This window comes from Centroberyx gerrardi, chromosome 14, assembly GCF_048128805.1.
Source record: "Centroberyx gerrardi isolate f3 chromosome 14, fCenGer3.hap1.cur.20231027, whole genome shotgun sequence".
In the NCBI taxonomy this organism is placed as follows: Eukaryota; Metazoa; Chordata; class Actinopteri; order Beryciformes; family Berycidae; genus Centroberyx; species Centroberyx gerrardi.
In genome coordinates, this window is record NC_136010.1 from 23,711,974 (window position 1) to 23,735,029 (window position 23,056).

Sequence of the window (23,056 nt, forward strand, 5' to 3'; positions counted from 1 at the left end):
GAATATTCCTCTGTTCGTTTTTATTCAAGTTCCTTCCCTCGTATCCCCCAGAGTGTAACTGTAACAGTCACTCCAGCCAGTGCCACTTCGACATGGCGGTGTATTTGGCCACGGGCAACGCCAGCGGAGGAGTGTGTGACGACTGTCTGCACAACACCATGGGACGCAACTGTGAGATGTGTAAACCCTTCTACTACCAGGAGCCAAGCAGGGACATCAGAGACCCTCGGGTCTGTGTTGGTGAGTGAAAACCTGTATATTAGCCTTTGGAAAGGTATTGTGAGTCCTTTTTCGTTTGGTCTGTCATTCATTCTCTGATCTCCAGCCTGTGACTGTGACCCGGTGGGGTCGCTGGAGGGCGGAGTGTGCGACAGCCACACTGACCTGGACATGGGGATGATCGCCGGACAGTGTCGCTGTAAAGCCAACGTCAAAGGCACGCGCTGCGACTACTGCAAGGAGGGCTACTATGGACTCAGCCAGAACGACCCGCTAGGCTGCCAGCGTAAGTGTGTATGTGTGTGTGTGTGTGTTTGCCACTAAAGAGCTTCGTATTTGAACAGGGATGAACAGGGATTTCTCTTTTATTGAACTATAAAACCAGCTGATCTCCACCTAAGATCAGTAAATACTGCATCTACCAGTGTTTTATTCCATGTGTGTGTGTGTGTGTGTGTGTGTCTTGCTCAGCGTGCAACTGTGACCCCCGCGGCATCATCATGATGGGAGCTCCCTGCGACCAGATTAGTGGGGACTGCTCCTGCAAAAGATACGTCACTGGACGCAACTGCGACCAGTGTCTGGTTAGTAATAACTGTCCTTTCCTTCAAAAGCTGTTCCTAAGTGTGGGTTTCATATCAAAAGATCAAATGTGAGGCTGTTGATTATGGGTTGTAATGCTCCTTCATGTTAAAACATGTTTAAACGAGAAAACCAGAAAAAAACCCAGAGTTTAGCCTTTTGTCCCAATGCAATTGGCTGTATTTTGGCTGTCTACACTGCAAAAATGAAGTAGGGGATATTATTTTTCAGGCTATATTTTTAGTGAAATTATTTTACCGTACTGGCAGATCATTTTGGTATTGGTTTTTTTTCAGGATAATGTAACTTGTTTTAAGACATTTGATTGAATCAAGGGAAATTGTCTTGAAAAAAAAGTTTGTTTAAATGTATGTTTCATAAATATTTCATTTCATGTAAATAATATAGACATGAATCAAGTGAATTTTGCTGAAATTAGCAAAATTATCTATCACTGCAAGAAAGTAAATTGACTAATAATATCCTGAAATATGGTTGATCAATCTGGATACAAGCTAAAAATTCTTGTCAAGTATTGTGAAACTCACAATTTTGCGGTAGAGTGTTTCCTTCTATTAGAATCACTTTATTTGCCAAGAACAATGAAAAAATAAGTACAGGCGCTTCACACACAGTACAAAGGGACAGTGCGAGCTATACAGACAGCAGACTCTGCATATCACTGTTTATTTCTACTCCTGCAGCCTGAATACTGGGGGCTCAGTAATGACCTGGCCGGCTGCAGACCATGTGACTGCGACTTCGGTGGATCCTACAACAACAGGTATGGGTTTCCTGTTTTTACAGTTTTTCACTTTTCAAACTGTGTATGCAAACTATGTGCATTTGTTCTCGATGTGTGATTGAGTGAAGGTGAGCGAGCAGGAGTGAGAGAACGAGAGAGAAAGAGGGAAAGTTCATGATCAGGCCATTTTCTGTATGTGCGTCTGTAACTTCAGGTGCATGGTGGAGAACGGCCAGTGTAACTGTAGGAGGCATCTGATTGGTCGACAGTGTTCAGAGGTGCAGCCTGGGTATTTCTGCGCTCCACTGGACTACTACAAATACGAGGCTGAAGACGCCACTGGACACTCCCCCGATGACTCCGCACTGCCAGTGAGCACACCACACTGACTCTACACTATAACTCACTGTAACTCACCAACTCACAACATTCATTCACTATAACGTACTGTAACTCAATGCAACTCAGTGCAAATCACTATAAATCACCAACTCGCAATGTCTCACTCACTTATCTTACTCATTATAACGCACTGTCACTCTCTGTAACTCACTGCAGCTCACTGTAACTCACATGTAATTCACTGCAAGTCACTAAATCAAAAGAATAATTCCCTGTAATTCACTGTAACTCACAAAATATATTCACTATAACTCACCATAACTCTCTGCAGCAAACCTACAGGGTTCACTCAGTTCAAATCACTGCAACTCACTGTAACACACTGGAATTCACTGTAACTCATTGTAACTCTCTGCAACCTGTTCCAAGGACTGCATTGAAAGTTAACAAAAATGATCTAAAACCATTTGATACAACCAACACTGGATTTGTTCTTGTAAAATATAAGCCATACATATACAGTATTCTACTGTAGATCAGTCGCATTTGTTACTGTAATGCTACAATTTTAAAATTATTTATGAGGTGGGAGAGTAGACTGTAACTGTAATCTGTCTAACATCTCTGAAAAAAAGCACATTTATATTAGCAGCATTTTCTTTTCAATAGCCTATATTTTTTATTCTGTGCTTATTGAAATGTTCACTCTCGATTATGAGAGGTAAAGGTTGCATGGTAAAACATGTGATCAAGATTTCGTACTCCATCAGGAAGTAAGCAAGAGGTCACAATGATGATAAAGGTCACATAGTTTACCTTATAACTCCCTAAAGAAGACACATGTCTGCAACACCATTCATAGAGGGTCTGACCTTATGATAGCGTCTGTATATCTTAGATATTGCACAGTTCCAGACCAAACACCCACATTGTGTCTTGGAAAATGTGATGACTAAAACATAAGGAGATTTCATACTGTTCTGACCCAAACCAAGGTTGTCTTTGTTAGGGGATTTGGAAGTGTATGCTTGTGTTGGCGGTGTATTTAGATGTACTGCAGCAGTGTGTGTATATGTGCTTGGGTGTGTGTTGCAGTATCTGAAATCTATGTGTAGGAGTGTGTAAGGAGGCTAGTAGCAGGCACATGGCAGGTACAGACAGAGTTAGGCAGATGGCTATCAGGCCAGGAAGATTGGCTGATATAAAGCTTTGTGTGTGTGTGCATGTGTGTGTGTGTGTGTGTGCGCGTGAGAGAGCGAGAGAGAGAGAGAGAGTGAAGAATCGAAAGCAAGAGGGAAGGAAAGGAGAGCGATAGAGAGAAAAGGTAAGGAAGGCAAGGAGACTTAGAGGAAAATGCATTATTAATATATATTAGTGTATCTTACATATTACTGTAAATTCAGTCCAGCAACTCGCATATTCAAATTAGCCAGATTACCTCTCATTTCATGCACAAACACAACCTTCATCCCTCTTAAACAGTCAAATTTAACAAAGAGGTTGGCAGGCCAATTAAAGCATTCCTTCCCATTAATGTTCCCTTAAAGTCTCTCATTATGAAGAGTTATGCTCTCCATATTTTTGCATGAACAAAGGGGACAATGTTCATTCTTGCTCCCGCTCAAATCTCCACCTTGTCGACCGTCCCCTCCCCACCCCGCCCTCCCCTCCCCACCCCGCCCTCCCCTCCCCAACCTGTTGCAGCAAGTCCCGAGAACAACAAGGAGACAACAATCCCATCATCATCCCCATCAATGTCCCATAATCCCCAGCAGCGACAGCAGTGGTAGCCACAGAGAGAGAGAGAGAGAGAGAGAGAGAGAGAGAGAGAGAGGCCTGTTGCTGCTAATCTCATCTAGTATCATGCCATCTCTGTCTCCCCTCCTTCTTTCTTCTCTCCTCCATCCGTCTCTTTCTCCTCCACCGCCCTCCTCCATCCTCTCTCCCCTGTAGCTCTCCCCCTCACCCAGTTCTGCCCCCCTACCACCAGCTCCTCAGCCCTAACCCTCAGGGCAAGCTCAGGCAGTCCCCACTACACCTTCACCACTGCAGGAATGTGGAAATAAGGGAAGCATTGACTTCAGGATGTTGTGAAAGAAAGAAAGAAAATATGAGAGATGAGGGGATTGTGGCTTTTACATGTGAGGCTGTTGGCTTCAGGGGGTTGCTTTCGAGTGAACATGGTTGTGAAATTCTCGAGTGTTTCTGTAACTGTGTGTACTTGTGTGTGTCCTTCATATGCCCAATGGAAACTGACTTTACACACCGTGCCTCAGTAGTTTTCATTGGGACACCGCGCAGAGAAGAAAGACAGAGTGTAGAGGCTATTGTCAAGGTGCTGTGTTTCTGTGCAGAGCTCACGGTCCATAGCTGAAGTGACCCATAAAAACATCAGACAGTAGCTCAGATACCAACCTGTCACAATGAGTTAGTGCCGCACGACACACACACATATGCACAGACACACTCTCAGACACACAGCCTTTGTTTTTCTCTCTCGCTCCCACAGTCTTGGTTCTTTCTGCTCAGTGCTATTTTCATACTCACTTTCAAAATGAGAAGTTTACTCTGTACCACGCATTTCTGTAAGAAGTTAAGTATAAATGAACACTCTCATCTCATCTTCTCTCCTCTCCTCTCCTCTCCTCTCCTCTCCTCTCCTCTCCTCTCCCAGGGAAAAGCTCGGCCCCAGGCAGAGATTGACTGTGTGCAGCACCTCAACAACCAGCTGAGGAGGCACCGGCGCCACCGACGCATCGCCACCGCTCAGCAACAGAGGGCAGCACTAAGACGCATCCGCCAGCTTCAACAAACAGTAGGAAATTCTCTTTAGTTTATTCTGGGGATACACTACCTGGAACACAGCGAAGCACGTAGAAACAGAGGCAAACTCAACCAGTCTTTGGACAAAAAATGTGCACCAAAATTGTTTGAGATGTGCAGAGCTGGAAGCCAAATTAACCATGACAGTCTACTCTAGATCAAACTAAGGCTAACATTAGACAGCAACTGAATTAAATGGAACATCCATGACATTGATCCCTAATGCTACTTAATGTTAGTAATCAGCTACTAAATATTAATGTTATATATTTCTGCAAACCAAATAGGTTGAATTGTATAAGTTGCACCCTACAACTTGTTTTAACAGTAGCAGTTTTAACCAATTAAAATCACCAGCTACTAGCATGAGCTAGCTGCTAGCTTTAGCTAGCTGCTAGAGGACATAAACAATTTCACTGTCAAAGAATAATAAGCATAATGTTAGCTATTGCTAATAATACTGAAGATAAAGGTGGTTAACGCTGAAATAATAAAAATGAAACCTAGGCCTAGTTATTGGTTTGGAGATGACAACATGAAGTTGCTGACTGGTACATTAGCTAATGTTATGGATAAACATTATCATCATCATGTAGCCTAGCCTTTGACGACCCTCTTGCGTAATTTAGCCTCCAGCTCTGCTCATCTCTTGATGATATTGAAAGCTACTGGTTCATATTTTAAATTGTTTGTTAAAAGACTGGTTGAGTTTCCCTCTGTTTCCACCTGCTTTTTGCTGTCTTCCAGGTAGGGTTTCCCACCCCATATAGGCCTATGACTTAATCAAATATGGCCACCATGTAAAAGGGAATTGGAGGTCTCACTCTTCTCAACCACAGTGAAGTGAAACTTAAGTAAGCCCCTTACAAAGTTCCCAAGTTCACGTTCTAAAAGTATTGTTGTGGTGTGATGTAGGCCTACGCACCACTTGGCAATTTGAGGCTTACCTAATTAAGTGCTTGGCTCTTGAAAGTTAACATCCACTCTAATTAATTCAAGTCAAACTAGTCAAGTTGAAAAAGAGAGTATGAGCAGTGTGGTATTTGGTCTGCTGAATGTATCATCTAACATTTCACAACTCACTGCTGTCATAATCTCTCTACATTGAATCAATATTGATAAAATTCCTACACAGGTCAGAGTTTAAAGGAGCTCTACTCTCCCCCCTCCTGCCTACTAGCACAGCTAAAATTTACTTTAAATATTATGGCAGAAACTAAATAGAAAGTCAGTGTTGCAATAATACTAGGCATACCTTTAGGAATTGTATTTACTGTGCAAATATTTAAGCTGATAACCTCTAGTGAAAGTGACTCTCTGCTCACACATTACAGATAGAAGAGATAGAAGATAGAGGGAAGCATCCACATGCATTCCACATCACTTAGACTGCCGTGTGTGTGTGTGTGTGTGTGTGTGTGTGTGTGTGCGTGTGTTTGGGTGTGTGTGTGTGTGTGTTTGTGTGTGTTTGTGACTCGAATCAGAGGCCGGTAGCCAAGGCATCCATCATGATCAAAGTCAAAAGAGAAAACATCAAGGAGATAGCAGGAGGATTTGGGGAATCGGGAGGAGAACCCCCTCCCACCACACACACACACTCACACACACACACAAACACACATACACGTGCACACATTCCTTGTCTCCCATACTGTCACCTGTGTGTGAATAGAGTGACAGGAGCTATCATACTTTACAGCACACCCATCCAATACCCACCCACCCACTCACATACACACACACAGACACACACACACACACTCAGGTATGTGTTTTTAAAGTCGCCCCTCAGGTAGCATGTGATCAAACACAAATATATGTTTACGTAACCAGCTGATGACATGTATAAAGTCTTATATGACACAAGTATTTCTACATGTATGTGCAGGGCTCTCGCTGTAGGCCACACCAGGCGTTTTGTTTGAAATATGCATGTAACGGAAAATCTCTCTCTCTCTCTCTCTCTCTTTCTCTCTCTCTCTCTCTCTCTCTCTCTCTCCAGCCGGATGTGAGGACTGTCCATAGAGAGCGGAGCCCCGGCCACATGGTGACATGGACCGGTCCCGGTTTCGCCCGGGTCAAAGACGGCGCCGGCCTGGTGTTCACCGTCGACAACATCCCCTACGCCATGGAATATGACATCATGATACGCTACGAACCCGAGGTGTGTGTGTGTGTGTGTGTCTGTACGGTTATGATAGATGGATGTGGATCTGGATGTGGATGATGCAATTATAAAACTCTTAATGAGATTCTTGCTGCTCAATGAAAGTCTTTTGAAATAATCCCCAATGTGTGTGTGTGTGTGTGTGTGTGTAGTCCACAGAGGACTGGGAGGCCATAGTTAGTATTACCTCTGTACTGCTGCCCTCCAGTCCCCGTTGTGGAAACCTGCTACCAACTGAGCAGCTCTACACAGTGACCCTGCCACACCGCAAGAGGTACCAATACCTGTGTGTATGCATGTGTGTGTGTGTGTGTGTGTATGAAGCTGTTGTTTTGTCATTTGCACCCTGTGCATGTAAAATGTATTTGCAGGATTCGAGTGTCAATGACTCATTCAAATTGAGTCAAGCTGGCAGTTTACATAGACACACACACACACACACAAATACATTGTCGTCCTGCTTTAATCATTAACACTGACCCAGATACCCGTCTGTAGGTGAGGTGGAGAGGGCACAAATCTTAGATAGCTCAACCAGTACCAATGTGTACACTGTGTGTGTGTGTGTGTGTGTGTGTGTGTGTGTGAGCTCACCCTTTTGTATGAACTAGTGCAGTGCCCGTTCGCCCCGCTGCTGCACAGAGCGGTGTTCGCTTGTTTATTCAAAGTTTATTAATATTGAACGTGTCGCGTGTCCAAATTGCACCAAATCCGACACTGTACCTCCTTGGGTCCCCAGCAATACACCCGCCAAGTGTGAAGTAGATCGGACGAACGGTTCTCGAGATATGCGAAGGACACACACACTCACACACTCACTCAGACTCACAGACAGACAGAGATTCCTTGCTTTATAGTATGATGTGCCTGAGGGGGAGGCCGTTGTAGCCATGTGTTAGTTCAAGTTACTGAAGGACTTGTACAAGTGTTCAACACACAGATATGGTTCTGTGCTGTTATATAGCTCAGGAAGAATTGCATCATGGTATTGTTGTCACTTAAGCCTGCACTGACTTGTGTGTAGTGTGAGTCAGGCCTCTGTTGTGATCCATCTATTCCTATTTTCTCTCTGTACCCTCCGGTTATGTTTACTATTGATTCAGCGATAAGAAGGCAAACCTGAACATACCAGAACGCTTGTGTAAGATTCCACTAATGTGATATGAAACAAAGGTGGCAGCTGTTTACATTGGCAAATATCATCAGACCTGTTGGAGACAAGCGGAGAGAGGTAAAGCACAGTAGTAAATGGATCTATGGTGGAGAAGTTGTAAATAAAAATCTATAAACTTGCTCTAGGTTCATTGAGTTTGTCCTGGCTCAGTCTTTCTCTTAATGCCTTTTTAAGATTGCTGAGATAACAGCAAGCCAACAAAAGCTTTCACAGCGGAGCTTTTCCCAGCTTGGCTACTGACAAAAGGTGAAGGAGTGATAAATTGGCTTCCACTAACATCAAAAGTGTTGCAGTACAGAAGCACTGACATACATACAATCTAATTTTACTGTCTACTTGAGGTGGTTTTGTGGGTGGAAACATCAAAAAATGAAGGTTTCATTCCGACACGCTATATAAAAAAATGCTACAGGGAGAAGATTCCACTGTTCAATGTGCATTGTAAAGACCGATGGAGTGACTGGGTCTGGAAGGACATTGATGAGTTCCACTTCCAAGGGAGATATCGAACTGTAACTGTTAAAACGTCAATCCAAGCCCAGACTAGCTCTTTGTACAAAAGGCTATAGTTGAAAGTATCCATGGCTTAGTTTTACCACACCTTTGTTTACACCTAATGACATCACTGGTTATGAAAGAACCAAGGTTACGTGGTTTTTCTGTTTTTATATGGTTTTGCTTTGCTTTTTTAGACAGATCATCACATATTTCCTATCATATTTTTTCAGCATCTCTGAGTTGCCTTTATTTACTTTACTCTTCTTGCCCAGTGTAATCTAAAAACTTTCTAATCCCCAACTCCATTCCCTGTGCAATTCACCAATCTACAGTCAAAAGCGTACACTAAGCACTGGAATAGTGAGCTAAAGCTAAGCATGTCTTTGCAGGTATGATTTATTTTACCTGCTTTAATAGGAAAGCCAATAAAAGGGTTAGGGTTAGACCCATAATCAAAAGATGACAGTCAGTTATTTTACCTCATTCATCTTTTGATATGAAATCCATATTACACTGTAGATGAGTCGACAGATTAGACGGATTAGATTAGACTAGACGAAACGTTAATGATCCCCGTGGGGAAATGGAAGCAGCAAAGTATAGGATATATGATAAAGAACAGGAGAAGGCTAACTTAAGCTCTCTGCACCAATACTAAGGCGTTTGACTGTTTGGTTTCAACCTGTTGAAAAGCCTTTCAGAGTCTGAACTCATCTGGAACCAAGAGATCAGACCCTGCCCGGATCTGACTGGCTCAGCAGACCGTAGCTCGCCTTCCGTTCTCTTCTGTGATTGGTCCCTCAGCCAGAACCAATTAGCAAAGTGACCCCAAAACACAGACAGAGGGGTAGAAGCCAGAGAATATGTGTATTAGAAAGTCAGAGGAGGGAGATGAGCAAGGGAGGGGAGGGATAGAAGAGTAAGGTGGACACATTGGGAGGATGGAGGAAGGGAGAGAGAGGGAGAGAGAGAGAGAGAATTGGTAGTTAGGGATAGAGTCAGGTCAGGGAGAGAGAGGATATGCCAAGGGTGAGAGGCCACACATTAACACGTGTGTCTATTTGTGGGCACATGCAAGTGTGTGTGTGTGTGTGTGTGTCTGTGTGTGTGTCTGTATATGCTTGTCTGTGCTTGTAGGTCATCTTCACGGTGCATATAACATATACTTGTTGAATAGATTCTGATTCTGAATTGCATGTGTGAATATATGTACTGTATGTAACAATGTATCTATGTATGTATCAATTTAAGTATGTATGCATGCATGTACTGTATGTATCAGTGTATGTATGCATGCATGTACTGTATGTATCAGTGTATGTATGCATATATATAAGTATGTATATATGTACTGTATGTACTGTATGTATGTTTTTAGGTATGCATTTATGTATGTATATATGTATATGTATACATGTACCAATGTATCTATGTATACATCTATTTAAATATGTTTATGTTCTTCCAGATACATCCAGATGCCCCGGCCATTCTGTTTCGAGCCCAGTAATCGTTATGTGGTGGCCATCAGGTTCCAGCGTCATGGCGTCTCACACAGGCATCTCACCGCCTTCATCCTCATCGACTCGGTGAGATAACCCGCTCTTCTGCTCTTTCAGCCTGCCACCTTTATTTTTCATCTATTAATCTATTAGAAAGGTGGCAGTTCCCTAGTGGTACTCTCAGAAACCCATGTCACCATGGCTTTGATAGTGGCCTGTTTCAAATATGGTCCAATCCCAAGAGATATCAACACTGTAACCCTATTGGTGCAGGAAAACCTTTCATGTGACGTCAGCGTTATATACATAAATGAATGAATGTATGAAACAATTAACACACTCATAGTCAACATATCTACTGTGTGATCCTCCCAACTGAACTGTACTAAAAGTCTCTAATAAGCTACCTGCATCAGAGTTCAGGGACAGTGGAGACACTCTGAATGTTGCTCTGATGTCGCCCCCTAGTGTTGGAAAAATGCAAATGCAATTTTTGAATTCAACTCTTGCTGGGAATTTGGATGTCCAACTTTGCACCCTGTTTTACCGTATCACATTATCTCTTGTGTTGAACATATATTATCATTGTCTTTTCTTGTTAACATAAATCACATTTCCAGAAAAAACCTTGACAAAATGCAGGCTCTCAAACTCTTCTCAACTCTTATCAAACACTTTATTTAAATTCTCAAAAGCTCTTTAATATCTTTATGGGGTCTTTGCACAAAAAAAGTGACTCATCGACCTCTTGTGACTAATAAAACCTCTATGGCTCATAATCCCTTGCCTATTCATAGCCATTTTTATACCCTATAAAAAATTATAATCCTTTCCTTTCTCCACCTTTTTTATTCCCCTGATAGCTGGTTCTGATCCCCAAGTATACCGAGCTTCCTGGTTTCCAAGGCAACGAGCCAGAGGCGGATCAGCGGCGGGAGGAGATGATTCGCTACATGTGTCTGGACTCCTTCATGATCACGCCGATGCCTGCCCTCGCTGAGATGTGCTCTAAACTCATCTGCAGCATTTCCGCCATCATTCATGATGGGGCTCTGTGTGAGTGGAGAGAGAAAACACACACACACACACACAGGTTGAAGTTTGTGCGTTCAAATCTATCCGTACTCTCTTGTCATCTTCCCTCATCTTTTCTTGTCGTTCTTCCATCTTGCCTGCAGCCTGTCAGTGCGACCCCCAGGGTTCCATCAGTGCAGAGTGTGACAAGGTCGGAGGTCAGTGTCGTTGTAAACCCAATGTGATTGGTCGACGCTGTGACCAGTGCGCCCCAGGAACCTACGGCTTCGGACCTCATGGTTGTACTGGTGAGTCTGTTCGGTCATCTACAAAGTTTGTCACATCATACATTTGCAAGTCCAGCAGACCGTGTTACAGATCACATTTGTGCACAGTTTGAAATGGAAACTTTTATAGATATACCTGAATCCCTGGAAAAATACCTGAAAAATTACATTGGTGATTTCTGTCAAATAGTCCAGACAGTAAGATGTAGAGCTCACTGAACATTGTCTCAGACCTCTAAGTAAACCAAAATCATCTTTGACCTCATCTACTACATACTATTACACTTATTTTTTTACTTTTCTTTGAATGTAAATGTCATTTATTTATCAATGAGTGAACATCAACCTTTGTCCTTCTTCCACTTTCCTAACCCCTTCCCTCTTCCTCCCTCCGCCCCTCCAGCCTGTGACTGCCACTCCCAGGGTTCGTTGAGCCACCAGTGTGACCCAGCCACAGGCCAGTGCCAGTGCAGGCAGGGGGCCACCGGGCGCCAGTGCTCAGACTGCCAGCCGGGCCAGTGGGGCTTCCCCAGCTGCAGCCCCTGCCAGTGTAACGGCCATGCAGAGAGCTGCGACCCCCACACTGGAGAGTGTAGAGACTGCAGGGACTACACAGCAGGACACCTGTGTGAACGGTAGGGAGGGAGGGAGAGTTCAGTTCAGTTTAGTTTAGTTTAGTGTAATCTGACCAGCATTTAGCATGTACTTAAATTTCAAGCCTTGGTTACGACACCGATGACGAATGTCTCTGCTTTGTCCAAGGTGTGTGGATGGATTCTTCGGGAACCCAGTGCTGGGCTCAGGGGAACACTGTCGGCCCTGCCCCTGCCCCGGCAACCCAGGGACCGATCACTTTAACGGAGACTCCTGCCACGCCGACCACTCCTCCAACCAGATCATCTGCAACTGCAAACAAGGCTACAGCGGTGAGATATTACACTACAATGTCATCTATCCATGTGATCTAAGTGTACAGTATTTCTTCTCAGGACTCTACAAATCACCAACAATTTATTTTATTGATTTTATTTATTCTCCCTTTGACCCCCAGGACCACGCTGTGACCGATGCGCCCCTGGTTACTATGGCAACCCGGAGCAACAAGGAGGGGAGTGCCGCCCGTGCGAGTGTCATGGCAACATCGACACCCAGGACCCAGAGTCATGTGACCCCAGGACCGGCCAATGCCTGAGGTGCCTGTACCACACCGACGGCCCCTCCTGTGCCCACTGTAAACACGGTTACTATGGCAATGCTTTGGCCCAGGACTGCAGACGTGAGTGATGATGGGTGGACTTTTTAACTATCCAGCTGTCATTGTTTCCTTTAATATCCATTTGTATAAAAGTGATGTGGATTTTCAGCTGTCCAGTTGCACAGTATTAGAATTAACTTCTGTCACCTGGGATGGTTACAACCAGACTTTTACAATGGCATTCCCACCTCTATCTACTGCCTTCTCTCCACCTGTGCATTGAATATATGCATTGCCCTCTCCTCAGGTTGTACCTGTGTGACTGCCGGCACCGTCCAGTCCGCCTGTAATGATGGAGAGTGCCACTGCGACAGGCAGACCGGGGCCTGCCCCTGCAGGGAGAATGTGGTGGGCCATAACTGTGACCAGTGCGCCCCTAACTACTGGAACTACGGTCAGGACAGAGGCTGTGAGCCCTGTGGCTGCAACCTGCAGCACGCCCTGGGAACTCACTGCAACATGGTAAGAACCACAAAGGCCTCAGAAAGCCTGAAAAACAAAACACATTTTTATTACAAAAATTAACACACATTGAATTTGTTTTCTAATTTATTTGATATCCTTTGTGCTAACTAGCATAATCCGCCTCTCTTTCTGTCTGTCTCTCTACCTGTCATTCTGTCTCTCTCTGGGTCCTCTATAGTTCACAGGCCAGTGTCACTGTCGCCCAGGCTTTGGAGGTAAACAGTGTACTGAGTGTGAGCAGTTCCACTGGGGAGACCCACGGGTGCAGTGTGAAGGTAACGCACCAATTAAAATGAAAAAAGAAAAAATGAAAAAAAAGCTTCACTCTGAATTTGAGCACCTACTGCTACTTACTTTGATACCTACCTGATCGCATTGAGTACTCAACTTCCATTCAGCTTTCAAGTGAAGTCAATATTCAACAACTGTCTTTTTCCTATCAGAGGTTCATATAACATATCTGTATATCTAACATGACTTGTTAGGGGGCATTAAATAACCTTCTATCAGCTCCTAGTGGCAACCAGTAGGAATTGCAACAACATTGACAGGTCTCTGCCACAGATATATTATAAACGTAATAAACTTTATTTATAGAGCACTTTTCTAAACACTGTTACAAAGTGCTTTACATCGATAAAAACGACATTAAAACAACAGCAAAAGCAATAAAAACAAGGCAAGAAACATAAGAGGGTAAGCGTCATAAAAGGGAAGTCAAAAACAATAATAAAGGTCATTAAATAAAGCTATAAGTCTATAAAATGAGTTTCAAGATGTGAGTATGGTCGTTTTGTGCTATGGGGCAGTAAAACTCTTTAAGACAACCTTCTTTCTCCCCTCCCCTCCTGCCTCCAGAGTGTAACTGCCACCCGCTGGGCTCGGAGACAGCCCAGTGTGACCGAGTGACGGGGGCATGCGAGTGCAGGGAGGGGGCGGCGGGGCGGCGCTGCGACGAATGTGCCCGCGGCTTCACCGGCGCCTTCCCCAAGTGCGTCCAGTGTCACCCGTGCTTCCAGCTGTGGGACGACGCGGTGTGCCAGATCAAACGGGACCTGGACCACATCCAGCACACCGTGCAGAAGCTCCTGGAGAGCGGGGTGACACCAGAAATCGGGGACGGCCGGATCCAGGACTTGGAGAGGAAGCTGAAGCAGGTCCAGGATCTGCTCAGCGGCGGGGACAGCGACAGGATGCACCAGCTCATTGGACAGAGCATCGATGACCTCAGGTGATGACGCCACTCTATAGTTGTTCACACTCTGCCAAAATATCCATCTTACAGTAATGCAAGGTACATTCAAAATCAAATAATTTTTTGTGCACCCAATTTCATACAACAATGTGACGCGACACAAGAACAGGAGATGTTTAAAAAGTGTAAAAAGTATGGTTAAAAAACAAAAACAACTACATTACATGTACACATCCGTCTCACCCTGCTGTGTGTGTGTGTGTGTGTGTGTGTGTATTCAGAGCTGAGATCGCACTGACTGACGGGCGTCTGATGGGCGTGGCCCGGGAGCTGAATGCGACAGCGGCACAAGATGGGGCTCTGAGCCAGACGCTGAGCGGCCTGGAGAGAGAGCTGAGGGACATCAACACCACTGTGGCTCTGAAACGCCGCCTGCTGGAGAACTACATCAGCTCAGGATTTGCAGGTAGTGAATTCGATCAAATCAGTAAAAAGGGAGGAGGGTAAAAGGAGCCTGAATCAAGTCAGGGGAGGCAGCAATAAAGGTCAAAATTAAAGGGATGAAAAATGTTCTTTTAAAGCCCAAAATCATTGGCAGTTGCAGTAGTTAACTACACTTGACCAAAAAGTAATAAACTACAAAAAAAAAAAAGTGAAATTACTCGAACCTCCACCAAGCTGCTGCAAAATGTTGTGAAACTACTCCCCAACACTGAACAGAAGTAATGTACATGTATAGCTATTACACACATAAACACACTCCTCTTTCCCTCACAGATCAGTTTGAGAACGTGAAGAAGTACTACCGGGAGTCGATGGAGGCGCAGAAGAAATGTAACGCCTCGGTGTCCGGCCCCTCCAGCCCCATGGAGCAGTCCAAAGAAACCCGCCAGCGCACTGAAGACCTGCTGAACGCCAGTAAAGACAAGTTCCTCCGCACCGTGGCCGCTCAGAAGAAATCACTAGACGAGCTGCAGCGTAAAGGCCACGACTTGGATAAGAAGGTCCATCACCTCAGTCACAAGGTAGGCAGGGAAGGTGTTTGGGTGTCTGTGTGTGTTCATTTATTCATGTAATTGTCTACCTGAGTGTGTGAATGCATGCTTTCATGTCTAATATGGCTGTGTGTGTGTGTGTGTGTGTGTGTGTAGGATTCAACCAGACTTTATAAAAATTGATAAAATAAGACCAGTGCATTGGTTTGCCAATATATTCTATTAAAAATCAGATATTGGCCACTCAGTATCCCTCACCTCATATGATGGATATGATCAGTTTGTTTAATTACATATTTATTGTATAATTGATTTATTGGTTGTCTATGGGAAGTCCTTAACCTGAACTGATTCTAATGGGACATTTTGATTGGATTCCACCCAAGTATGCATCAATTATCTTTATTATTATCCTGGGTTTTAATGGTGTTTTAGTATCCCATGGTCTAAATGCTGTTTCAGAGCTTTTTCCATTCTATTAAAAATTAAATTCTGGGGGGAAACACTGAATTTTTAACTTTTAATTTGCATTTTTTGGCTTGAAAATGGTCCAATTTAAAGAAACTATAGATACCCAATACCCAAGAAACAATCTTGGGTATTGGCAGCTTAAATCTAAAGAATATTGGCATTGGTATTGGTATGGGCCTTTAAACACCCATGTCAGTCAAACCCTAGTATACACCGCAGGAGAGAAACAAGCAACGTTTATATTTTACTATATTTTCCTAGTAACCCTAACCATAACCCTAACCCTAATCTACAAGTACATGAAAGACAACAACTGCATCGTCACTCCCTCTAGGTGTGCGGTGGCCATAGCAACCCCAGTGCCAATGGCAGCTGCCCAGACAGCCCGTGTGGTGGTGCGGGTTGCCGTGACGCTGAGGGCAATCGTGTGTGCGGTGGAGAAGGCTGTAACGGGACGGTGAGCGCTTCCGTAATGGCGCTGAAACGGGCCAGGGACATCACCGACAATCTGACCGCTGCCAGTGAGGACCTGCAGGGCATGGCCAGGAAGGTACGGTGTTTGATTTACACAAACATTACTATTTGTGTTGATTGGAGACTATGAACTCTAAAGACTCCAAATTGTCTTCACATCTTGGGTTCATGTGTCCAGCTCCAGGATATAGCCTCTCTGACTCAGGACGTGAAGAACCAGGCTATGAACACTCTGGAGAAAGCCCGGAAAAAGAAGGACCACTTTGAAAAATCTAACAAGAAGCTCAAAGAGTTCATTAAGAAGATCAGAGACTTCCTCACCGGTATGCTGACATTGTTTTAACTGCTTATCTTTACTTTGAATGAAGTGAATTCTTATTATTTCGATGGGGATTGTGCAAATCAGATGTCCTGGTAATTAACTGTGGTCTCTTCGTCCCTGTGTGCTGTCCAGAGGAGGGAGCAGACCCAGAGAGCATAGAGAAAGTGGCTCTGCAGGTCTTGTCCATCAATCTACCGGTCAACAGGACCAGTCTGGACAAAGTGGTCAAGGAGATAAAGGACAGCCTCTCCAACCTCACCAACATCGAAGGGGTCTTCAACCAAACCTCGCAGCAGCTCGGCAAGGCCAAGGACCTGCTCGACAGGGCTAAAGACGCCAAGTAAGTGGGAGGGAGGGAGCGAGGGACGGATGAGGGGGGGCTATTACACCGTGTGCAGGGCTATCACAATACATTTTTCGAACATGTCAGCAGAGGTGTAACCTGCAACTCTTGTGCCCGTGTGCAGGAGCCGAGCGGAGGGAGTGAAGGATACAGCCAATGACACCAAGCAGGCGCTGGATGTGTCTGAGAAGGCCATAGAGAAAGCAAAGAAAGCCCTGGAGGAAGCCATCAGCAACCTCAACAGCACCAGGAACGCTACTGTGGCGGTACAGTACACCTCAGTGCTTTTCTGTGTGTGTGTGTGTGTGTGTGCATGCATGTTAGCAGTAATATATGAAGTTGTCATAAAATAATCAGTGCCACAGTGAAAGGTTTCTCCCCTCTTATGTGTCTGAGTTATAGGCAAGAGGACAGGCTTAAGTCCTCCACACGCATCCTTTAATTTAGAGTGGGATTACCTGTCTAACATCATAATATTGCTTCTTGAAATATGCCCTAAATCTGTGGACAATATGATATTTCTGTATATCTATATCCTGACCCGCTCTTAGCCCTCTGTCCTCAGCCTGTAATCCTCTCATACCTGTATTCCCCAGGTCCATATCCACCCTCCTCTCACATGTCTGAGGTTACAGGCAACCGTAAATTCACTTTCTAGACTCTCTCTCTCCCAAATCTCTCATTTCCTCTCCTATACGCTCCAACCTAGCTTTCATGTTGCGTCCTCTCCTAGGTGGAGGAAGGGCTGCAGCAGCTGGAGGACAAGCAGATGGAGGCCATGATGCGTCTCGCTAACCTCTCCTTGGGCGTGGAGGCCCTCAGGAACAAGACGGAGCAGAACAGGGAGATGGCAAAGGATGCCAGGGCGCTGGCTAACAACGCCACGCACCAGGCCTCCTCGCTGCAGCATGTGAGTGTAGGGGGGGGGGGGGGGGAAGTGTTATGTTTTTGGGCATGTGTGTGTAATGCAAAAAATCTTAGTCATTTAAGTTATTTCATCTTATATTGAGCCTTATAGTCCTATTTCTCTTAAAACAAGTGAAAAGCAAATTTCCAGTGGGGTGAGATAATTTCACTTGTTTCCAATGAAATTGAACTTGTTGTGAGAATTTTCTTGAATTGACTGACAGTATCTTAATGCTGTCTTGATTGATTTTGTGCTGGTTTATTATCAATATTATTGTTATTCTTTTTCTGTTCATTTACTGTTAGATGGTACACGGCAGACATGCAATTTGGCACAATGACAGCTAATGGTGTGCACTACCTGGGTCCATTTGGATAAACAATATGGCCACCATTAACCAATGAACTAACAATGACAAAGAGCATGGCCTAATACATAATAGAGATCAGGAAATAGCATGCATAACTCAAACTGGTTCAAATGTCAAAGAATATATATCTCAGAATGGGTGCAAGGTCCAACGGATACTGAATTTAGACAGAAACGATCAGCACTCCAAATGTATGGACTAATGTGTCTTCATTTATTCTTCAAACACGGCAGTACCAACAAACGAATGATGCGTCAAATTCTAAACTTTGAACATTTTTCCAGCGTCTGAACGAGACAGAGGAGCGGTACCGCGAGCTGCAGATGAAGGTGGACTCTCTTGGCAGGGAGTCGGGGGGCCTGGACACAGTCAACCAGAGGGCCAAGGATATGAAGAAGGAGGCAGAAGACCTCCTCAACAAGGCCAACAAGGGGATAGAACAACTCAAGAGTGAGTGCAGCACTACTCCATCAAACTATTTGTTGGGGACAGTACTAACTAACTCTCCCAGTCAATTTTGTTCCTGTTTCCACTTCATCTTTGAATGGAAGATGGAAGGGAAGATTATTACGGCTGTGTCTGGATTTCGTGAATTGCGTGACTTATCTCGGTCCACTTATAAAGATGCTGACAATCATTGGATTGGTTTGTCATTAAATCTTGAACCTTGATGGAATTTGACTCGTCTTATTTTCTATGGTTCCAGAGCTGGAGAAAAAGTTCAAGAGTAACGAGCAGCGAATGCAGAAGCAGCGCGACGAGCTGGCGGAGCTGGAGAAAAACGCCACCGTGGTACGGGAAGAGATTCGGGAACAAGTGCACAAGTACAGCAACTGTTAGTGAGGATGGTTCCCTGTTTACTGTTTGCTGCTGTAGTCTTATAGTCCAGGCAGAGTCACTACTGATGCTGTGACTGGGTCAGAAAAACCACAACTCCCATGAAAAAAAAACACAAAGCACTGGTACCTCCATTAATTCACTGCTATCTCAAGTTTTACACATTACCTGTCAAGTGTTTTATCACAGAAATGCCTTTCTCTGTCCATGTACTGTACTACTTTTTGACCCAAGGATATCAACGCCATACGGTGGCAATGTCTTTAAGCTATTAAGTTGAGGACCAATGGAGAAGATTTTTTTTATTGTACATGTCCTTGATAATTGACTTCATAAATAATAAGAGAAGAAATATATTAGAGTATGCTATCAGAAATGTGTTATTTTGACCAAAAGTCAAGATTTTGTTGTTTTGTAATTTGACCACAGTATGTAAATGCTGTTTACAATATGACATTCCTATTGAGAAAGTAATATGTGAAACAGACAGATTTTGAGAAATGACAAATTTTGCTGTTTATTTTTGTTACAAAATATGGTCTTGATTAAATAAATATGAATGCATACACAAATATTCTTATAAGTGAATCCCATTATGAAGTGTGATTGACCAATTTGGAAGACGAATAAATTTGATACATTTTATGTAACGTTGACATTTTGTGTCAATTCATTGTCACAAGGTGGCGCCTCATATTCAGCAAAGTAGTGTGAGTACTGTCCCCTCTCTCTCTTTCTCTCTCTCTCTCTCTCTCTCTCTCTCTCTCTGTTTTATGCAGTAACATCATTCATTCACTCTCACTGTATCTGTTTATTACTCTGTCTCCAGTATGTTTGCATTACATGTATGTGCATCATGTCACATGTATGTGTGTATGTGTGCGCACAGATGTGCTTGTGTGTACAAACAGCCTCCTCTCCATTCTCTTTCAATGGATGACCTGTACATTGTACATCCATTATAACAACACAGACTGCAGTACTTTCACTCCCATTTCCCTCTGTTCCAGCTCTCTCTTGTCAAGACAAATTGACATACAGTACCTCACTCTTATTTTAGAGGGAAGAAAATAAGAGAAATCATTGCTTCTCCTTTCCAATATCTCCTTGTTAAAGTTTGACCTTTTGACCACTGCCTCTGTCCAGTCACAGGCTCCTCTCCTTTTCACCTGTATACCAGCAGTGATTCATTCACTGTACGTCTACTTCCATTCCCCCTTGCTCTCAGTATTAAGGAGCTCTGCTATTATCTGTTGCATTCTGGCACTGGATCCTGGGCTCTAACAAAGAGAGACTGTCCTCTACCAGCACAGGGAATGTGTAATATGACAGAGAATTACAACAGGTGGAGAACACAGCCTACCACCAATATGGGTCAAACAACTGTGCTTATCAAACATACTATAAAGTGAATAGAATAAGTTAAAATGCACTTGTTGTGAAACATGATGTATTGAATTTCATTCTAATTAATCAAAAACTTGTCTGACAATGCTCAGACGTGCAATCTCATTCACATGCCTGTAATTTACTCACTTTAACATTTTGTTTGCAGAATAGAGTTTACCAACCTTTTGAGGCTGACATGAATGTGTATTTAGTACATTCATAGCAAACAGTATCAAACTGATGAAGGTTATATGAGGATAGGGTCTTTTCTGAAAATATAATAGGTTTTTGTTTAGTTAACCCACTCTTTTATTTCCCACTACATCACTGACTGTAAAGCCTGATGGGAATTGTCCCAGCCACCTGTTAGACGAGGCTGATGTTTGGAGTGTAAGCGGACAGCCAGAGGATCTGTGCGCGGGCATGGATTGCTCATTGATGCAATCAAAGGGAACCTAATCCGTCCACCAGGGAGCGCGCATTCCTGCTCCGAGAGCGCGCATCAGTTCCCCGACAGACGCAAGGGCTTGTCCGAAAACCTGCGGCGGATTTCAGATGAAAACTTTTGGGGAATCAACTTGGATCCATTGAGAGGCTAAAAGGCCTACATTCTGATCACTGAGGCAGTTTATAATTATAAAGCATGACGGTTATGACCTTTGACCTCATCATTCAAAATGTACACTTAAAATAGCGTCTTTCAGTTTGTAATGACCCTTTGTAACAACACTATAATAATAATGGACACCACTCTCTGACAAAAAAAAAATACAATAATATTCCTATAATATTCCTATAAGGACTTTTGACCATATTGTACTTTATGGTTGGCCTATTTTTATCTCCTAATAATATTTCTATAATATTCTTAAACTTAAAGTTTTGCAGTGATATAATGGTAGGCCTATATTCTTAAAGTTAGTATTCCTATAGGGAAGTATAGTGTGTCTGTGGTGTCTAATAGTGAGTTTATACTGACCTTACTGACCTCACTGATCTTATAGTATTTCTTTGTCCTATTGGAACCGTTGGGGTGTTAACGTTAAGTGCCCTGCTCAAAGGCACATCGACGGTTGTTGTTGAAAGTGTGCGGGTCACTTTCCCCTCACACGTTTTCCCCAGCCGGTCCACCCGGGGACTCGAACCGGCGACCTTGCAGTCACAAGCCCGCCTCTCTGCCCGGCGGCTCCATCCTTCCTCCCGCTCCGCTCCGGTTCGGTCCACAGCGGGACTCCAGCTCGGGGTTTCCATCCAGAGGAGAGGAGAGGAGAGGCGCAGGACGGAGGAGCTGCGGACTCCACACAGTAATAATAATACTGCTCAGCTCCGCTGCGCTCCGGCAACTCCGCAGCAAGTGGACCAGGAGGGAGACCCGCTGATTTAAAACACAAGACCAAAAGACCTAAATACGACCAAAACGGTGAGTGTATCTTCCTTTAGGACTACTTCCCAAACTTTTTCATGGCAAGGACCCCCAGTTAGATCCGCATTCGACCTCACCAGACCCCCATTAGATAAGATTTTGCCTAAGGAGCCCCATCTGATTTATATTGTTAGATATGACTTTATACAGAATTACATAACTGCCTGTGCTGTAGCTGGGGAAATAACAATGGAGAGAATAGTCATCCTGATACATTCTCATTGTGATAACTTCTAGTGAAATAATAGTTGAATTAAACTATTCCTAATTTTGCTCGGGACCCCCTGGATCCCTCTAAGGGACCCCTGGGTGTCCCCGACCCAACAATGGGATCCCCCGGTTTCTAACCTGTTGAACCGCACTGGCTGGAAAATAAGTTATTCCAAGCCCGCATCCATCATACTTCATCTTCAAGTGTGCGCTCTCTTCTATTCTGCCCCTTTTCTAGTCTGTTGGAATAAAATCCACAATCTCTTCTGTTTGCTGTGTTATCCTGCTCCGTCATGTGTGCTGTGCAAATCCCCACATTGCTCACTTTAACATAACTGCATTGCATGTCACAGGTTGACTGCAGAGCCGCGGATCGATGTGCGCACAGCCATGCAAGCGTCACTGGTAATGCTCGTCTGCGGTAAGTAGACTGTGCACCGAGCGCTTTGAAGTCAATTCATGTTTTCTGCTCCATAACAAATCCTCAGAAGTGATTCAATTAACGGGTATAAAAGCTGGGAGCTGTCTTCAGCTCACTGGACTGTGTCTGATGAGTTTCTGGAACATGTATTCATCTTAACAAGACATTACTTTTCTTAAAACAAGTGGAAAATATATATATACGACTGGGTGAGATAATTCCAGTTGTTTATTGAATATGAAGTCATTTTCTTGGTAGTAGTGGTTTCAAGATACAGCAGCAAATCCCTGAAACAAATTAAAACGCATTGGAAACAAAGAGGCGTTATCTCATCCCACTGGCAGAAATTCAATAACTTGTTAAGATGAACATTTTTTGCCGAGTAATGGCAAGGCTCTGGCCAAGGTGATTCAAGTCACTCAATGACAGAATGAAAGACTCTATTCAGCAGGTCTTTTATCCCACATGCCATTACATTATTGAATTCTGAACCCCAATTTTTCCACCAGGAATTGGACTTTTGGCACTTTTTTTTGTATGAGCTAGAAGCTGTTATGCCTTGCAGTGTTTGACTATCTATCTACTGTATAAATATGCAACCGTGCGGAGAACAAAAGTTTCAAGAG

At 43.8% G+C, this 23,056-nt stretch overlaps 1 protein-coding gene across 3 annotated transcripts in view; it reads left to right on the forward strand.

The window, feature by feature from the left end:
- lamb2l (laminin, beta 2-like) overlaps positions 1–19,616 on the forward strand; it is a 44,166-nt gene extending 24,550 nt beyond the window's left edge. For 2 of the 3 annotated variants that reach the window (XM_078288276.1, XM_071927531.2), the window contains exons 10-35: positions 52–240; positions 326–505; positions 691–803; positions 1,506–1,585; positions 1,761–1,917; positions 4,563–4,703; positions 6,714–6,875; positions 7,031–7,152; positions 10,019–10,139; positions 10,916–11,108; positions 11,231–11,374; positions 11,757–11,988; positions 12,116–12,279; positions 12,405–12,629; positions 12,856–13,070; positions 13,252–13,348; positions 13,932–14,304; positions 14,550–14,734; positions 15,046–15,293; positions 16,069–16,284; positions 16,387–16,531; positions 16,663–16,870; positions 16,998–17,139; positions 17,607–17,783; positions 18,435–18,600; positions 18,857–19,616. In XM_078288276.1, the coding sequence (XP_078144402.1) occupies positions 52–240; positions 326–505; positions 691–803; positions 1,506–1,585; positions 1,761–1,917; positions 4,563–4,703; positions 6,714–6,875; positions 7,031–7,152; positions 10,019–10,139; positions 10,916–11,108; positions 11,231–11,374; positions 11,757–11,988; positions 12,116–12,279; positions 12,405–12,629; positions 12,856–13,070; positions 13,252–13,348; positions 13,932–14,304; positions 14,550–14,734; positions 15,046–15,293; positions 16,069–16,284; positions 16,387–16,531; positions 16,663–16,870; positions 16,998–17,139; positions 17,607–17,783; positions 18,435–18,600; positions 18,857–18,990 (4,529 nt within the window). In that variant the 3' untranslated portion in view covers positions 18,991–19,616. The other variant, XM_078288277.1, reaches the window with a different exon arrangement.
- The last annotated feature ends 3,440 nt before the right edge of the window (positions 19,617–23,056 follow it).